We start from the raw sequence: 16,524 nt of genomic DNA, 5'->3' as shown, positions 1-16,524 counted from the left end.
CTAGATTAGACCATAATTTCAATATATAATTTTATTTTGAATTATACTTGAAAGTTCTATACATTTTATATAATTTCATGTTTGAATAATTTAATTCTTGATTATGGAAATTAATCACATTTTAAATAATAATTTATAATTAATGGATGGTTATTTATATGTTTACATTGATATTAATGGTATTAGGGAGTATTGTATTCTAATTGAAGTCTTATTGTATTAGATCAAATTATTACAGTTTTTAGATAATTTATTTCTAGGAACTTTTTAAACGAGTAATATACGTGTTTGTCGTTGTCCCGGGAAGATTCGTATAACCTCTTCTTATTTGCACAATATTTGTAAAAAATATGCATACTTGTGCTATTTCGTGATTGTTGTTATTAAATTAACAGTTTTTCTAAACAAAATATACATCTTTTCGTTGCTCGCCAAAAAATCTAATTAAACAAAGAATTTGACAGATCGGAGACTGACAGTTCAGCTTTAACAACATTTCGAGCTGGGGCTACTCCTTACAAAATTTTCGAATGAAATTCACAATGAGAACGTATATGATTGTATATGTATTATAATTTAAAGATACGATTAGGAAAACTTTCGATCAAATAAATTTTCGATTAACTAGATAGCTGTATTTAATCTACAATAACATTATTGACAAGTGTAATATTTGTAAGAATTGTTAAAGATAGTTATTCAACCTTGCAATCCAAATGTCAAAAAACAAGTTAAATTTGACATTGCCACCTGGTTCGATAGAACCAGTTCCAGTTGTGTCACCGTCACCACCAGTACCACCATTACCCATTTATTCTGAGCCACCAGTAATTCCAGAGTAATTAATTCTTTCATTAAAATTTTTATTATTAAAGACAAATATTGTATTTATTTATATGCAAATACTAATTTTCATTTATTTGAATTACAGCGGAGTTATGGGAAAGATGAGCATAGATGCCATTCAAGAAAGATTGAAGGAATTAGAAATGGATGAGGAACAAAAGAAGAGGCTAGAAAGCTTTTTAGGTCAAAAAGAAAAGGTCGGAGAATTATGTGATGAAGATTTTGAAAAGCTTGGAGAACTTGGTGCTGGTAATGGCGGTGTTGTCATGAAAGTGAGGCACAAAAAGTATGGACTTATAATGGCAAGAAAGGTGTGACTTATCTATGTTCAATGTGTTTATTTGCTTCAATTTGAAATTTATTGTATTATAATGATCATAATTTCAGCTAATACATTTAGAAGTCAAACCTGCCATTAAGAAACAAATAATTAGAGAACTGAAAGTTCTGCATGAGTGCAATTTTGCACACATAGTTGGCTTTTATGGTGCTTTCTATAGGTAATATAGTAATTTTATCTAATATAGTAATTACCTACAAAGTTAACATATTCAACACATTAACATATTTACATTAAATATAAAATATTTTGCCTACTATAGTGATGGAGAAATTAGTATATGTATGGAATATATGGATGGTGGTTCATTAGATTTAATACTGAAAAAAGCTGGAAGAATTCCAGAACCTATATTAAGCACAATTACTTCAGCAGTAAGTACACTCACTCTTCGTTATTCTACCCTATTTTGCTCAAGGATACAATTTTCGCTTTTATACTTATTGATAGCATTCCATAAACAAAACCATGATGACATCATTAATTGAAATACTTCAACATTAGTTATGAACTTTAGACAAATATTCAGTAGTAAGTTTCCTGTTCTATAATTCCACCAGGAATCTTCCGAATACATAGTCTTCTTAATTCGTCATATATCCAAAGAAATGCACCAAGTGGTAGACATGGCCAGTACCAATAAGAACTCAATGGCATGGTTTTAAATATCTTCTCAGTTCCTGGCACATATAGCAATATACCAGTTAAGATAATTTCGAAAATAAAGGCAAAATTTAAAAACCAATTATCCATTCCTTGCTGTAGAATCGAGTTAACTCTCGTTTTACACATTATCAAATCTATAAGTTGTGTTATAACGATAGTTAAGAAATATCCGGTACGAGCTTCATTTAATAAATCCATTCTAGTATCATAGGTCCAAGTTTGACCATAAGAATCTTGCAAGTCGTTAATTGACTTATTTTCCCAATCTAATCTTAATCCTACCAAACGATCAGGTAAAAATCCATTTAACATAAGAATTAAGAAAAAAGTGTAAAATGCAGCTAAAGATTGAGTCATTCCAATCTGACCATAGGCTACAGATATTAAACGTTTGTTTACAAGTTGATCATATTGAGGATTCCTTGGTGGCCGATACATGATATCGGATTCGGCTTTTTCATATGCTAATGCTATAGCAGGAAGTAAATCTGTTCCTATATCTATGCAGAGGATCATCTCAAGAATAAAGGGTAAAGGAATGACGAATAGAATACTGCTCAACATTGGCAACATTTCAGGCACACTAGACGTCAAAGTATAAACAATGGATTTCTTAAGATTGTCAAATATCAATCTACCTTCTTCGATACCAGTCACAATCGATGCAAAGTTATCGTCCATCAGGATCATATCGGCTGCATTTTTCGCTACGTCAGAACCAGTAATACCCATAGCCACGCCAATATCTGCTTTTCTTAATGCTGGTGAATCATTTACGCCATCGCCAGTCACTGCGACAATTTCACCCAATCGCTGGCAACTTTCCACAATATATAGTTTTTGTTGCGGAGATGTTCTTGCGAAAACGATCTCTTGGTACTTCTTTATAAGGTCATCTAATTCTATAGTGTCCATATTCCGTAATTCGCAACCGGTAATGATAGTCGCGTGTTCGTCAGAATTGGTTATTTGAGAATACGATTTGCTCTGTATTAACTTACGCTCGTAACTAGTTTCGTGTTCTTCACTTATTATACCGACCTTCTTCGCTATAGCCATTGCAGTTACCGGATGGTCGCCCGTTACCATGATCACTTTGATACCAGCTGTGCGACATTTTCTCACAGCTTCAGGAACAGCTGGTCTTGGTGGATCTAAGAGACTTATTAATCCAACGAATCTGTAACCTTCATTAGGAAAATTGTATGAACTTGGAGAATCAGTGTTAAACTCATAGTTTAGACCATAAGTATAACTGGGCAGATGAAGATCACAGTATGCTAACACACGTTCACCCAGGTAGCCTAATTCTTCACAAGCTTGTCGACATGTTGAGTGGTCTAATGGTGTCATTTCTTTTGTTTCTCCTTCCGTAGTCAGTATGTGAGTGCACTTCTCCAAGATCACCTCTGGAGCACCTTTCAGGATTATAATATATCCATTGTTGTCTCTGTGTATCGACATGTGATACTTATTTATAGAGCTAAAAGGAATTTCTGCAACTTTTGGATACATATCTCGGAATGGCTCCGTTGGGTGGATGTGCTCGCAGAATTTGAGGATACCTGTTTCAGAAGCATCACCAATCACATTTCGTTCCTCGATTGGTTTCAGTAAGATAGATTCAGTGGTGAATTCTGCCCGTAAACAAAGCGTAGCATTCTTGAGTATCACTTGGAAAGCTGGTTTCTCCATTAGTAAAGTTTTCTCAATACCTAACATCTGATCAGGGGGACAATTATATCTGGTGAAGCCAACCCATAAATTGGACACAGTCATCCTGTTTTGTGTAAGAGTGCCTGTCTTATCTGAACATATAATCGATGTGGATCCCAATGTTTCCACTGCTTCTAAATTCTTAACCAAACAATTCTTGTTAGCCATTTTCTGGGCTGTTAACGTCAAACTTGTAGTAACAGTTACCAATAAAACTTCTGGCACGTTGGCTATGATGATGCCAAGTAAATAAGTGGATGCTTTCACTATGTTGGGAGTAAGTAACAATGATAAGCCAAAGAATAATACCCCAAATAATACAGCAATAGTGATGATTATTTGAACAAAATGTTTGATCTCTTTGGCTATGGGAGTTTCGGATTTTTCAAGGTATGTTGTAAGTCCAGCAAGACGACCTATCATTGTTTGGTCACCAGTAGTCATTACAATTCCAACACCAGTGCCATCCACAGCAAAAGAGGAAAAGAAGGCAACATTAGAGGATTCTAAGGGATTCTCGTCGGTAGGATAGTCTGTACGAGGTACTGGTTCGCTTTCACCAGTGATACTCGAATTTTCAACTCGAAGTCCTTGACATTCGATAATCCTGATATCGCCTGGTATTTTATCGCCAGTTTTAATTTCCACTAAATCGCCTGGGACTATGTCTTCAGCTGGAATCCGCATTTTAACACCTTCCCGTATTACCATAGCAAAAGTTGGTACCATTTTTTGAAAAGATTCCATCACCTGTAAGATATTATAGAAAAAGATTCATTAATATCATACTTTGGATGTTTTTTAAGTTATATGCACTCTGTGCATTTTAACATGAAAACTTCCTGTAAATGCATAAACATCCACAGTATAACAATGAGTGATTTGTTTACCTTTATATTTTTGCTCTCTTGTATATACGAGCAAAAACCAGAAAATAGGCAGATTAGCATAATAATAAGTCCTAACCATTCTGTGCCACCACCCTCACCTTCTGTCGCCATGCTAATTCCATACAAAATATAGCATAATAATGAACAGACCCACAACAAACCAGCGAATCCATGAAACATACACTTTATAAATTTGATATATTCCGGAATTACTTTTGGTGGTGTCAAAGCATTTGGACCCACTTCAAGAAAAACTTTGGTTGCCTCTTCTTTAGTTAGACCAGTAACTACATTGGTATTTAATTTCTTACATAACTGTTCCAAAGGAATCATATGATCTTGTGTTGTCAATTCCTGTTGAAGTTCCCTGATTTCTTCATCAGTAAGCTTCTTCTTACTGATTTGACTGGGTGATTTTTTTAGAACCTTATTTGCTGCATGGAACATTTCGAAATATATAAAATTCACCACATTAAGTATAATGCTATTGTACTTCTGCAAAATCTGTTTTTTTTCTTTTTTTTTTCAGAATTCAGCTTTTTTAATGGCAGACATTTTCATGGCCTCCTTATTCTACTTGTAGATTACAATTTTGTTTTCTGTCACAGGTTTTAAAAGGTTTGAGCTATTTGCGAGATAAACATGCAATTATGCATCGGGACGTAAAACCAAGCAATATTTTGGTAAATAGTGCTGGAGAAATAAAAATTTGTGATTTTGGTGTCTCCGGGCAATTAATTGATTCCATGGCTAATTCATTTGTTGGAACGAGAAGTTATATGTCGGTAAGAATTTATGTAGTTATAATTGCATTATTATCTTTAATTTTAATAAATGTCATGCATATATAAGGAATATTAAAATATGTGAAACTGCAGACAAGCTATCTCATCTCTGATTTTAATGATTTTTGCATACGTTGTAAAACTCAACATTTTGAACAACTTTTTCCTATACGTATTACCGGCGATCTCGCTTACTTTTCGAGATATTTCGTAAAAATCTGTCAGTACTATTGCGTGAATTCTATCTATAGTTGTATGGCAGCATATGTGTCAGTAATGGTTGCCAGTTGCTGGCATCTTATCTTCTGTTTATAAACGAGAGTTGGGTGAGCTTAAAGCCTCATGCACAACTGCATATGCGACGCTGTAAGATATATCTATTATAATTTATAACTCAATTAAAAATGAATATCATCAATGTATTGGATTTGAGTTAGACTTCTCAACGTTGTAAAGAGATCGGCAATGCTTAGGTAAAATAATATCAATTGTTTATTCGTCTATTATTTTCATAACTAACTTGTTATTATTTCATGCTATTGAAAAACCTTAGAATCGCAGACTCACAATCTATAGGCAGGATTCAATGTAATGGTACCAAAAGTTTGTTGTGAATACCTTGGACAATAAGCAAGACCGTCAGTTATATGTATAGGAAAAGGTTGTTCAAAATGTTGATTTATGTGACATATCTCGAAATTATTGAAATTGGAGATGAGGTAGCTTTTCTGTAGTTCCACCTTAAAATGTTTGATATGAATATTTGCATTTTTAGCCAGAGAGATTACAAGGCACTCATTACTCTGTACAAAGTGATATTTGGTCCCTAGGATTATCACTTGTGGAAATGGCAATTGGAATGTATCCAATTCCACCTCCTGATGAAAAAACTTTAGCTGCGATATTCAGCTCTCCACCAGGTCAACCACCTGTGGAGAATGTTGCTACAAATAATGCTTCTACTCCAACAACGCAATCACCCGGACACAGTTAGTTTACTATTTTCTTTTTTTTTTTTGTATCTATTATATGGACTGTTTTATACATTGTATTTTTTTATATTTTTTATAGATACAGGTAGCCCAAGACCAATGGCTATATTTGAATTATTGGATTATATTGTAAATGAACCACCACCAAAATTGCCTGCTGGTATCTTCAGTGATGCTTTTACAGATTTTGTGGATCGTTGCTTGAAGAAAAATCCCGCCGAAAGAGCAGATTTAAAAACGTTAATGGTATGTGTTTTATTTCACACGACTGTCTATTTAAATGAAACAATTATTGTTCTCTTGTCTTTCCTAAATTGCTCTTCTTTTTTTATTCTTAGAACCACGAATGGATAAAAAAAGCTGAATCTGAAAATGTAGATATCGCTGGTTGGGTATGTCGTACAATGGATCTACAACCAACTACTCCAACCCGTTTGGCGAACGTACAATCCTGAATAAATGTCACTCTTACATACTTGACTACCTATATACGCGTTCAGTACTCTTAAGTAAATTTTCGTTTCTTTTCGTTAGATTAATATAAACAGTGACGTTCATAAATTTCATTTCTTTCTCTTTTTTAGCATTCTAATAATTCATGAAACGAAAATCTTTCGCGATTTTGAAAACAGACTTATTTACTAGAATTTATGATAGTTTTTTCTTTTACTATATTTTATATAATATTGCTCAAATATTCATAAACCGTTTGAGCGACAGCATTTATCGAGTAGAACTTAAGAGTATTAATATAGGTTTCGATATACGTATCACTGATTTATTCCTTTTTAAATAATCGTGTTTAGTGATTTAAATGTATAAGCTTTTAGTTATTAATTGTATCAGAATGTATTTTACGTAAAGTGCCGAATTTTTGTTTGATATTAAATTATTTTTCATCGTACGTTACAGTCTGATTTTGAAGTCGCGATAACAATCGTGTTAGAACGTGGTTGAATAATATGATCATTTTTAATGTATATACGATTATCGTGAAGTACAGAAATATTATATTGACATATTTGCATGCAACGCGTCACTGTGCTTGATCTTTATTTCGTTTTCCAGGTATTTCGTACCTTTATCTTATGATTCTGTTGAAAGTATGTAAGATAAACAATTATCCTTATAAGTTTAACGTTTATTGTACACTCATGGGCAAGTTATGTTTCCTATGATGATATTAGGATACATATGGGCATCGGATTTATGAAGACATAATTTGAAGAGAGAAGTGTTAACTAGAGAACAAGTTACTAGTATAACATTTGTACCTGACATTCGTAGAGCATTATTCACACCATTGAAAAAGAACTTTTATTTAGCCATTGCGAGAATGCTATGATATCTTTTATGAAACATCAGTCCGCGATTGAACAAAATTTCAAATTATAGTTAAATAAAATAGTATTTCAACAAATTGATACAAACTTTTGTATTTCTACTGTTTTGAAAAGTTCTAAATCTTTCACGATAATAATAATAATGATAATGTATTTAGAATATCGTTATATAAAAATTGTATCATCAACCATAATATTTATTATAATTGTTGTATAATATGGTTACAATAATTATGAAATACTATTTTATTAAACATCAACTAATGTGAGACTTTCAAATCATAAGGAAGACATATTAAAAAACGATAAACAATACCTTTTTAAACATTTTATCTCTTCTCTCAACAGTGCATGTTAGACCCATATCTTTTTAAAAATACGTACGTTTATCGTATTTTCTCACATATATCGCGGTCTGAGACGTTGCACTTCATAGGTGAAATTAACAACATAACTTTGATGCGCGTCCATGTGTTCACACGATAATGAATATACATGATTGTATGTACTGTATAGCTGTGAATCAAGTCTTTCCCGTGCAATTTTTGCGAACTGTGTTTGAAAGATTCGGAGCCACTGTCTGGCTACCTTCGTATTTACACATACTTCAACAATTATATGTAATTAAAAGATGTTAATAATTTTTATTGTATCTATGATTAAGGGAAACAATTTGAAAAAGGTTGAAATTTCTTGAACCTTTATTCAAACAAAGCGTTCAATCAAAATACTACAAACGTAGAAATCAATAATTCTTTTTTGTTACAAATAATCAGTTGTTTCTCTTAGTCGAACAATATTTGGTCCGTAATAATAGACAGATGTTTAATATTGTACAATCCAGTAGACATAGTTGCTTATCATTGTAATGTGCCGATAAAAAATGTCTATATGTACATAGTATAACAATATTATAAGCATTCTTATACTATTCTATGTAAACGTTATACGTTACGATTTCTGTTTCCTATCGAAAGTGTCGTAATGAAATTATTAATTGAGAATAATGAGAAAGATCCGTTATATATATGTATGGAGGTTCTAGTTATAGTATATCAACCCCATAGATATTCATGTTTGCTTAGCCATTACTTTTTTACATGTGCGATTGCCAGTTTAGGTGTTAGCCTTTTTCCGATTTGGCTTAAAAAAATATCGGAGTGTACTACGAGCGTATTGTGATGTTTGCAAGCACAGTGGGAATATCCACTTATGTGCCTAAGCGTAAGACGCTCAAGAACTGATCTTTCATATTATGTTTATATGTCCTATAACAATGTGCGTAATCCTATTTACTATATTTCGTGATATATCGTAAACAGAAAGAAACATTTTTCGATAAATCCTGTTAAGAAAATTATGTAAGATATTATTAACATACAACCATAAAATGATTCTGTTCACCAAACAGCGAATTTTAATTGTCAAAAGGATAATTACTTCTGGCACTTACTAAAAATATATGGATATTCCTTGTTGCAAATTTGTGCATAATAATTGTCGCTGTATCGATTCACTGTCTAAATGTTGTAATTATTCAAAGAATAAATTTATCCTACATTGAAGCATACTCTTTATGCATTGAAATCCGAATATTAGAAATAAAATATACACTACGTATATTTATGAAAATATTAATTTGTCTCACTAAATGCAAAGTAATAAATTTCGTTTTTATTAACATTAATTTGAGCATGTCGCTATAATACACAGTATTTTGATTTAGATTAAAGTAGAGTTCTCTACCTCTACTTAGAGTTCTCTATTAGATAGATCTATATTTACTATTTGCAGAAACGGTAATACCTTATCAAATGTACTAAGATCTATTGAAGTTCCGCCGACAAATATTTTCAAAATGGTGTTGTTAGTTCGATTAACCGTAACCGTGGCAGCTTCTTTTAGCGTTTCATTCGTAATACCCCGACATCCTGATAGATCTAGTAATTCCAACTGTGGCGCGTATTCAAGAAAATTAATCATTGTTTTATCTGTAAATTTGCAAGCCCGACACTCTAGCTGTTTTAAGTTGCACGTATCTTGTAAATTTATATCGGTTACTAATTCTAAGTAGTTGATTATTAATACTTCTAATTTGGGTAAAGCTATTACAGCAGCTATACTAATATCTGTAACGAACAAACATTCTGCAACAGATAAAAAATTATGTGTATTACACGTAAATTATTTTCAAATGATATTTGACTTACCAGAAATGTCTAGATATTTGAGTCGCAGGCATGTTGATGCCAAATTAGAACAAAATTCGTCTGTGATTAACGCATTCATACTGATTTTCAGCACTTCAAGATTTGTCAATTGCACAATATGTAACATGTCGTTCGGATGTAATAAAAACGAAATATAGGAAACCTCTAATGTTTTTAAATTTGTACAACTTTTACCGATAGACTGGATAACGTTACCAGATATGTCAATACATCTATTCGTCGTAAGTGATTTCAAGTTTCGTAATTTCGCAAATGCCTGAAAAGTAGACATTGTTTGTTAAAATCAACATTTTTAACCGTTTGAGTCCCAAGCAACGCGATCGCGCTGTTTAGATTTTGTGTCGAAAAGTCCCAGTACATTTGAACGCTACGGACGACTGACGGTATTTTGTATTTCATTGTTATCTTCTCAATAATTTTTATTGAACAAAACTTGAAATACTTATAAACTAATAATACGCATATATAATAATATAGATGTATTTCATAAAGTAACAAATGTGACGAGTGCTATTGTGCCGCTTGTTTCTCTTCGCAATAGATTATGACAAGCGCTATCGCGCTATTCGGGATTTTTCGACTCTGTTTTTTCAAAGACCCCTGGGACTCAAACGGTTAAGAGGTAAATAAAACAAACTAAGAAGTTTACTTGTATTAACGGATGTTCTTGAAGACAGGTACAATATTCTAAGACAATTTCTTCCATTGTTTGTAATGGCAAATACAATAAACACCGCCCGCTTATTTTACTGCTATACGCTTTAAAATATCGTAACTTTGGATTCACTTTAAATAATTTTTGTAGATCTATATCACAAATGTAGGTGGTAGAACCAAGACTAAATTTTGTAATGTTGTGACAATTATCGATTAATGAATTGATACCAGATGCAGAAACAACAACACCAGTAATATCTATTTTTTGTAAGTTAGGGCACAGTTTCGCAATAATAGTTGCTGTACTCTGACGTAAAGGATATGGTACTATGGACAGATTGATTTCGTTTAAATATGGACCACATCGCAGTAATACTTTGCGAACGGTACATATACTAATTTCTCTTCCATTTAAGCCAGATAAGCTCCACATAGATAAATCCAGTCTTTTCACACTACTCCAGGACTCTTGACTTAATGCTTTCCATCTTTTGCACACTACAATTATTGAAAAAATGCTGTATTTACTTTGTGTATAATATATTTAACTACATATAAATAAAATTTAAATATTAAAATACAATTTAAAACAATAATAATACTATAACAAAATTTATGTGCTTACCTCTTTCTATTCTAATTCTATCTATAATTGGCAATTGAAGAAAAATGTGTATTAAACAATCATCATTTAATGTTTGAATATTAGTATCTGTAATGCCATCTTGTATGCAATCAAAGTTATGTGCAATGTCATTTGATATTTTGTTAGATTTTGATTTATCTTTTATGTTGTAACATTGATTTTCTATGCTATCTGGTTGATGCCACGAATCAGCTGCCAAGACTCTTAAATCTCTGTTGTGTAATCTTATTCCTTCATCATATCTAGCACTACGAATCACCGTATAACATCAAAACTATAGTCCTCTTACTTGTAATTTCATCTTCATGTTTATTGGAATTGAAGTTTACCTTGCGGCTGCTTCTACGCTGTTAAACGTAATGAATGCATAGTTACTGTTTCCTTGATTTCTTCGTAAGAAGCAACTTTCAACATTTCCATACTTGGAAAATAATTTTATAAGATCTTTAAACGATGTCTAAAAAAAGAAACACTTTGTTGTTAGATTTGAAATACACTGATTTGTATATTTCAAGAAAACATTATAATGTTAAAAAAATATATACAAACCCTCTCTGCTAAGTTGCTGATAAATAATTTTCTAATTGGTACGCCATCTTCAGTAACAAGTGAAAAAAGTGAAATATCTGTAATAAATGGATCAAATGTGAAAAAATAGCTATGTCAAAACGTATGAATTAACCAAACAATTTCATATTTCATTACTGGTTTCTTCCATGATGTGACTGTGATGTAAACTGTTAGCAAGATATTCCTCTATGTAATCGTTCATTTTTATGGTTGATAATTCCTTTTCTCCCCTATTCTTTTTTTATTGGTATGATCTTCGTTCATACTCTTGAAATCGATATAATTCAAGAATAAAGATACGCTCATTTGCTCATATATATTTATGTGTGGCTGACTCAAGTCAACGTCACGCCATATAACCTTTAAATCCTTAACATAAATATACAAGAAAAAATAGAATATTTCAGGCATATTTCATTATTTTTTACTTACAACATAATAAATACTAAGAGACAAGAGAAAGAAAGAAAGAATATTAATTCAAAGTAAAATTGTTTACAGATATTACAATTCACTTAGTTTATTACCTTATGTGTAAAGTTACATTTTATTTATATCTTTTTGTCACTGATGTTCGTAAATATATGTAATAAATTATCTCGTTACGCACATCGTGAAATGGTTTATTAGAATGTATTCATTGTTTTGGATAAAATAAATTTCTCTCCATATATATATATATATATATATATATATAATACATACAAAGGAAGTACATATCTGAAATAATAAATATACACATTTTTAGAAAATATGTTTATTTATTCATTTAAATTTTGCATATAATAGTCGATTTTCTTTTGCTTTTGTTTTATTTCTTCATAAACTTTATTCCATGATCCATAATTAAAATTGGTAATTTCTTCTAATTGATTTAAATAATTTTGAGTTTTCTGTAGTATCTTTCTGTAACAAAAAGCCACAAATATTATAACTTTGAAATATTTATAATTTATAGAGAACTGCAAAAATATTTACTTATATGTGTTTGTATTAGTATTTAGTTTCTTTTCTAGATATATAAGACATATATCTGTCAGATCATTTAATTGGTTAAGAAGTTCTATACTAGAGGAACCGAATTTTTCTCTCACTGTTGCAAGTGTGTTTTCAAAACATGTTATACTATCTATCCATTGTCCTAAAAATTAATTTTATCATTATTGTACTACTATATTATCCTTGAGCATACAAACCCATTGTTTTATATATTTCTCCCATAAGAATTAATGTATCTGTAATATCTTCATTATATTCATATAACACTGTTCTTCTAATATGTAAACATTTTTTTAATTTATTTAGTGCTTCTTTCGTTTTTCCTAAATCAACAGAAACTTGGGCTGCTTCAAAAATTTCTTTAGCTTGTATTATTTTATTTGGGGAATAAATTTGAGATTTGTCACCACAATCCAAACAATATATAGAATCTTTTATATTACATACTGGACCATTACATTTCAGGCATTTCGCAGCATTAAATCTTTCCTGTAATTATAATCCTATTATACAATTATAATGTGACCCAGTATATACATTATAACAAAACTGGATTCAAAAATCGAAAATAGTTCTCATACTCACTGTAAAATATTGTAATTTTGGTAGAGTGCATGCTTTACACTTACAAGTAAAACAGTAATGACTTTTTAAAATCTTTTGTCTATCTTCTGTTGTCATATGTCTATAATGTGGCCCTAATGACAATTTTATTATATTAGTAAGTTCCTTGCACAATTAAAACAAGATACAGTCTTAAATAATGTACCATAGCAGTTGAAAATTTCTTCACTTTGACCAATGTCTCTCGAAGCTCTGACAATAAGGTATTGACCCACAAAGCTAAAATTTAATAAGACAAATGTATTTGATATTGAAGTATATAAATATATATATATATATATATATATACACATATTAAATAAATTTTAGGATTACATGTTAATTATATTGGGATCACACGAATGGTTCATCATACTTGCAGAAGGATAAATTCCTGTAGCTATAATATCTTGTTGTTTCATGGAAGAGTCATTTTTTCTTAATAGTGTATTTGATTTTGTAATTGCATGTCCATTAACAATAAGTTGAAGAATATATCGTAAAAGTAAAGAACTTACATAAAGTTGCTTGTCATTGGTTGTTAAAATATTAAACGAAGTGTTCAATGAATTATTTGGGAATTTTTTCTTTAAACAGTCTTCAAGATTACTTGATTGAAAGAAGTTCGTATACTTCAATAAATATATGGTGAGCATAACAGCTGTCTGTAGAAGTTATGATTAGATAATTACACAAAACATCTTTTCTTTAATGTATTTTTCATCTTGAAATATACATACAATTCCATATACTGTTAACTCATCCATAGATAATTTATCGAAATTAGTAACTAAATTTTGTATTTCATTAAATTTGATTTCATCTGTCATAGTCGAACAAGTTAATAAAACTTTTAAGGCTAAATGCCCTATTCCTATTTCTTCCCAAAGTTTCATTTGATTTCCTGGACATTCCCAGCAATGATACAAAGACCATGCTTTAGTTGAACAGTATTCATTGCAATAAAAGGTATTTAAACATGTTGTACACCTGAAGTAATATAATACCATAAATCTTTTGTACTGTGGAGAAAATATTTAATATCAAAGTGAACGTCCTACTTACGGAACAGGAATGTCTGCGTTTTGGCAATTACAATGTGGACACCGATTATATGTATCATGACTTAGTACCACAAAACTTACAGGTTTTTCCAGAAAAAGAATATCACCTTTCTTAATAGATTTATTTGCTATTACGTGTCTTCCTAATTCCTGGTTGTATATTCTATCTATAGCTACAGATGCATTAGGGAAATTAGTATTTTCTTCAAACGTAATGTGGGATTTTAATTTTAACAAATCATCAATATCTTGTACAAAATTTTGTACAATATTTTGTTGAAATGACTCAGTAAATGTTATATTATTTATCTTTTTTTCAATACTACCTAGAAGTTAATGAAATATTTGATTATAAAGAAATTATCATAAATTTGTAATCATAGTCATTTACTATTTACCTTTCATAGAAGGTGCAATATAATCAGAATCATGAATCATTTTCTGTATCTTGGAAAGTGTTTCTTTAGCTAATTGCTGTTTGCCTAATTTCAAATAACACTGTGCTGCGCGTAAATACAATTTATACTGCAACTCTTTAGGATAATTTAACTTAGTTGCTAGTTCAATATCTTTTATGCAATCCTTCTTATCATCAAATTGTATTAACCATGCATAAAATGCACATAAAAAGAAAATTGTAACATAATATTAAAATATATTATATATTGATGCATATTTTTAAAGTATTATTTACTTTTTACTCACATGATATCTATTTAAATAAAATAATGAAGCAGATCTATTTGCGATTGCAACTGCCAATTCACAACTATTTACAGGAGCATACAATGCACATTTTGTGTATAATTCTATGCTTTTAATATAGTTTTTTTCCTGAAATTCTTTATTACCCATTTTCTTGAAAATTTGTGCTTTGGAAACAGATTTACATTCTTTCCTGTCATAATGATCTTCCAACCATAAATACACAAGTTTCCTAAACATCAAATAAAATAAAATTTTAGATAGTAAAATGTAATAATATAAATTTAACAATAATAATAAATAAAAAATAATAACAAGTAATATACATTAATAAAAAATATTAATTATTCTTTATGATAAATTTTGTTACTTACTTCATATTTTGATCATTCCATAAAATTGACATAAGTTCATCTTCACGTTTTACCTTTTTCTTTAAAACAGGTTTTAATTGATGTGTAAGAATTTCTAATACTTCTTGCCATTCCATTTTAAATACATCGGACAAGATATTAAATCAGAATTTTAGGTTATTTTATTTTTCACAAATCTTTAAAATGCTAATATACTTCATACACTTTTATTATTTATGTTATATTAAACAATATATTATATCATTCATTTATAATTTATACATTGAAAAAACAACATATTTTTACGTTATATACATATAAATTTCTATTCTTTATATTAACTGCAATGTATATAAGGACAACATTGTAATCGCGAATATTGTCATTTGTATCAATTTTGACAGAATGTATATGCATATACATATTATATATTTATCGAATATTATATGGTGATTTATTATGAATAAAAATTTCAAAATTATTATGATACATACACGTAATTACTTTGCCAACTTATGTATAAACTTATATTACGAAAAATACTTTAGTACAAAAATATATGTACATATATTTAAGCTAACAAATGATTATACCTTTCTATAAATAAATAATTTATAAAATGTATATGTATATTTTGTTTTTGATAATCTATTTTGTTTTTAAATCTTACAAGAAACACAAATGTTCATCTACATAATTATCTAAGAACATAATTTTCAATTTATTTTTAAATTAAACAATTTTTAGGTACATAATTTTGTAATATTAGAAAACAAATAAAAGTAGCGATTTGTCTTTTCACTAAAACCTTAATATGTACAAAGAGCAGTTTAAATTACATATTTAATATAAGACGCCTTTTTACGCAAGGTTTCATTTTTTCATAATTATGCTGATAAATAAATAATAAATATAAATAATATAATATTATTTACAAATAATAATAAAATAATTACTGTTTGTCATAAGAAGTGTGATACAATAGATTTAGTCATAGATTCAGTTAGTAAAAATATTAAGAGAAATGTTGAATTAATTTTAAATTTAGAATAAATTAACCAAAATTTCTAATTCACTTTAACTAAATGTTCTAAAGATAGTCAAGTGTAATTATTTGA

The 16,524-nt window shown here is 29.9% G+C and overlaps 4 protein-coding genes across 5 annotated transcripts; 1 reads left to right on the top strand and 3 right to left on the bottom strand.

Annotated features, from left to right (window-relative positions):
- The first annotated feature begins 267 nt into the window (after window positions 1-267).
- Window positions 268-9,143, top strand: LOC117236396 (dual specificity mitogen-activated protein kinase kinase dSOR1). The gene is made up of 8 exons (XM_033499305.1): window positions 268-838; window positions 932-1,157; window positions 1,234-1,346; window positions 1,449-1,560; window positions 5,067-5,243; window positions 6,019-6,232; window positions 6,315-6,481; window positions 6,574-9,143. The coding sequence occupies exons 1-8, from the start codon at window positions 717-719 to the stop codon at window positions 6,688-6,690; spliced, it is 1,248 nt and encodes a 415-aa protein (XP_033355196.1). The 5' UTR covers window positions 268-716; the 3' UTR covers window positions 6,691-9,143.
- Window positions 1,444-5,060, bottom strand: LOC117236398 (sodium/potassium-transporting ATPase subunit alpha-like). Its single transcript, XM_033499308.1, has 2 exons — window positions 4,459-5,060; window positions 1,444-4,318 (listed from the first exon to the last, which is right to left on the bottom strand). The coding sequence occupies exons 1-2, from the start codon at window positions 4,903-4,905 to the stop codon at window positions 1,712-1,714; spliced, it is 3,054 nt and encodes a 1,017-aa protein (XP_033355199.1). The 5' UTR covers window positions 4,906-5,060; the 3' UTR covers window positions 1,444-1,711.
- On the bottom strand, window positions 8,262-12,333 carry LOC117236393 (F-box protein SKIP2-like). 2 transcript variants are annotated; one of them, XM_033499299.1, is made up of 8 exons: window positions 12,210-12,333; window positions 11,818-12,051; window positions 11,662-11,738; window positions 11,442-11,569; window positions 11,092-11,360; window positions 10,459-10,964; window positions 9,789-10,065; window positions 8,262-9,725 (listed from the first exon to the last, which is right to left on the bottom strand). In XM_033499299.1, the coding sequence occupies exons 2-8, from the start codon at window positions 11,882-11,884 to the stop codon at window positions 9,331-9,333; spliced, it is 1,719 nt and encodes a 572-aa protein (XP_033355190.1). In that variant the 5' UTR covers window positions 11,885-12,051; window positions 12,210-12,333; the 3' UTR covers window positions 8,262-9,330. The 2 variants fall into 2 exon arrangements, with proteins under 2 accessions (XP_033355190.1, XP_033355191.1); XM_033499300.1 differs by lacking the exon at window positions 12,210-12,333 and adding an exon at window positions 12,115-12,129 and having other exon boundaries at window positions 11,818-12,042.
- Window positions 12,029-15,796, bottom strand: LOC117236354 (SET and MYND domain-containing protein 4-like). Its single transcript, XM_033499213.1, has 12 exons — window positions 15,428-15,796; window positions 15,054-15,285; window positions 14,747-14,930; window positions 14,350-14,674; window positions 14,025-14,274; window positions 13,621-13,949; window positions 13,451-13,524; window positions 13,267-13,379; window positions 12,879-13,170; window positions 12,661-12,823; window positions 12,452-12,588; window positions 12,029-12,051 (listed from the first exon to the last, which is right to left on the bottom strand). The coding sequence occupies exons 1-12, from the start codon at window positions 15,541-15,543 to the stop codon at window positions 12,029-12,031; spliced, it is 2,238 nt and encodes a 745-aa protein (XP_033355104.1). The 5' UTR covers window positions 15,544-15,796.
- Between the last annotated feature and the right edge of the window lie 728 nt (window positions 15,797-16,524).

The sequence above is a fragment of the Bombus vosnesenskii genome, unplaced genomic scaffold (assembly GCF_011952255.1).
Source record: "Bombus vosnesenskii isolate JDL3184/JDL3185 unplaced genomic scaffold, Bvos_JDL3184-5_v1.1 scf7180000013348, whole genome shotgun sequence".
Classification (NCBI taxonomy): Eukaryota; Metazoa; Arthropoda; class Insecta; order Hymenoptera; family Apidae; genus Bombus; species Bombus vosnesenskii.
The sequence above is the reverse complement of the archived record's forward strand: the minus strand, read 5'-3'. Positions and strand labels throughout refer to the sequence as shown.

Excerpts from the sequence above, each read along its gene's own strand:
- LOC117236396 (XM_033499305.1), top strand. The coding sequence starts at position 717 with ATGTCAAAAAACAAGTTAAATTTGACATTGCCACCTGGTTCGATAGAA. Across the intron at positions 839-931 it reads GAGCCACCAGTAATTCCAGA|CGGAGTTATGGGAAAGATGA; the intron begins GTAATTAATTCT and ends TTTGAATTACAG. Across the intron at positions 5,244-6,018 it reads GAACGAGAAGTTATATGTCG|CCAGAGAGATTACAAGGCAC; the intron begins GTAAGAATTTAT and ends TTGCATTTTTAG.
- LOC117236398 (XM_033499308.1), bottom strand. The coding sequence starts at position 4,905 with ATGTTCCATGCAGCAAATAAGGTTCTAAAAAAATCACCCAGTCAAATC. Across the intron at positions 4,319-4,458 it reads AAGAGAGCAAAAATATAAAG|GTGATGGAATCTTTTCAAAA; the intron begins GTAAACAAATCA and ends AATATCTTACAG.
- LOC117236393 (XM_033499299.1), bottom strand. The coding sequence starts at position 11,884 with ATGAACGATTACATAGAGGAATATCTTGCTAACAGTTTACATCACAGT. Across the intron at positions 11,739-11,817 it reads TCACATCATGGAAGAAACCA|ATATTTCACTTTTTTCACTT; the intron begins GTAATGAAATAT and ends CATTTATTACAG. Across the intron at positions 10,965-11,091 it reads TAGAATTAGAATAGAAAGAG|TGTGCAAAAGATGGAAAGCA; the intron begins GTAAGCACATAA and ends CAATAATTGTAG.
- LOC117236354 (XM_033499213.1), bottom strand. The coding sequence starts at position 15,543 with ATGGAATGGCAAGAAGTATTAGAAATTCTTACACATCAATTAAAACCT. Across the intron at positions 14,275-14,349 it reads AACGCAGACATTCCTGTTCC|GTGTACAACATGTTTAAATA; the intron begins GTAAGTAGGACG and ends ATATTACTTCAG. Across the intron at positions 12,824-12,878 it reads AGAAATATATAAAACAATGG|GACAATGGATAGATAGTATA; the intron begins GTTTGTATGCTC and ends ATTAATTTTTAG.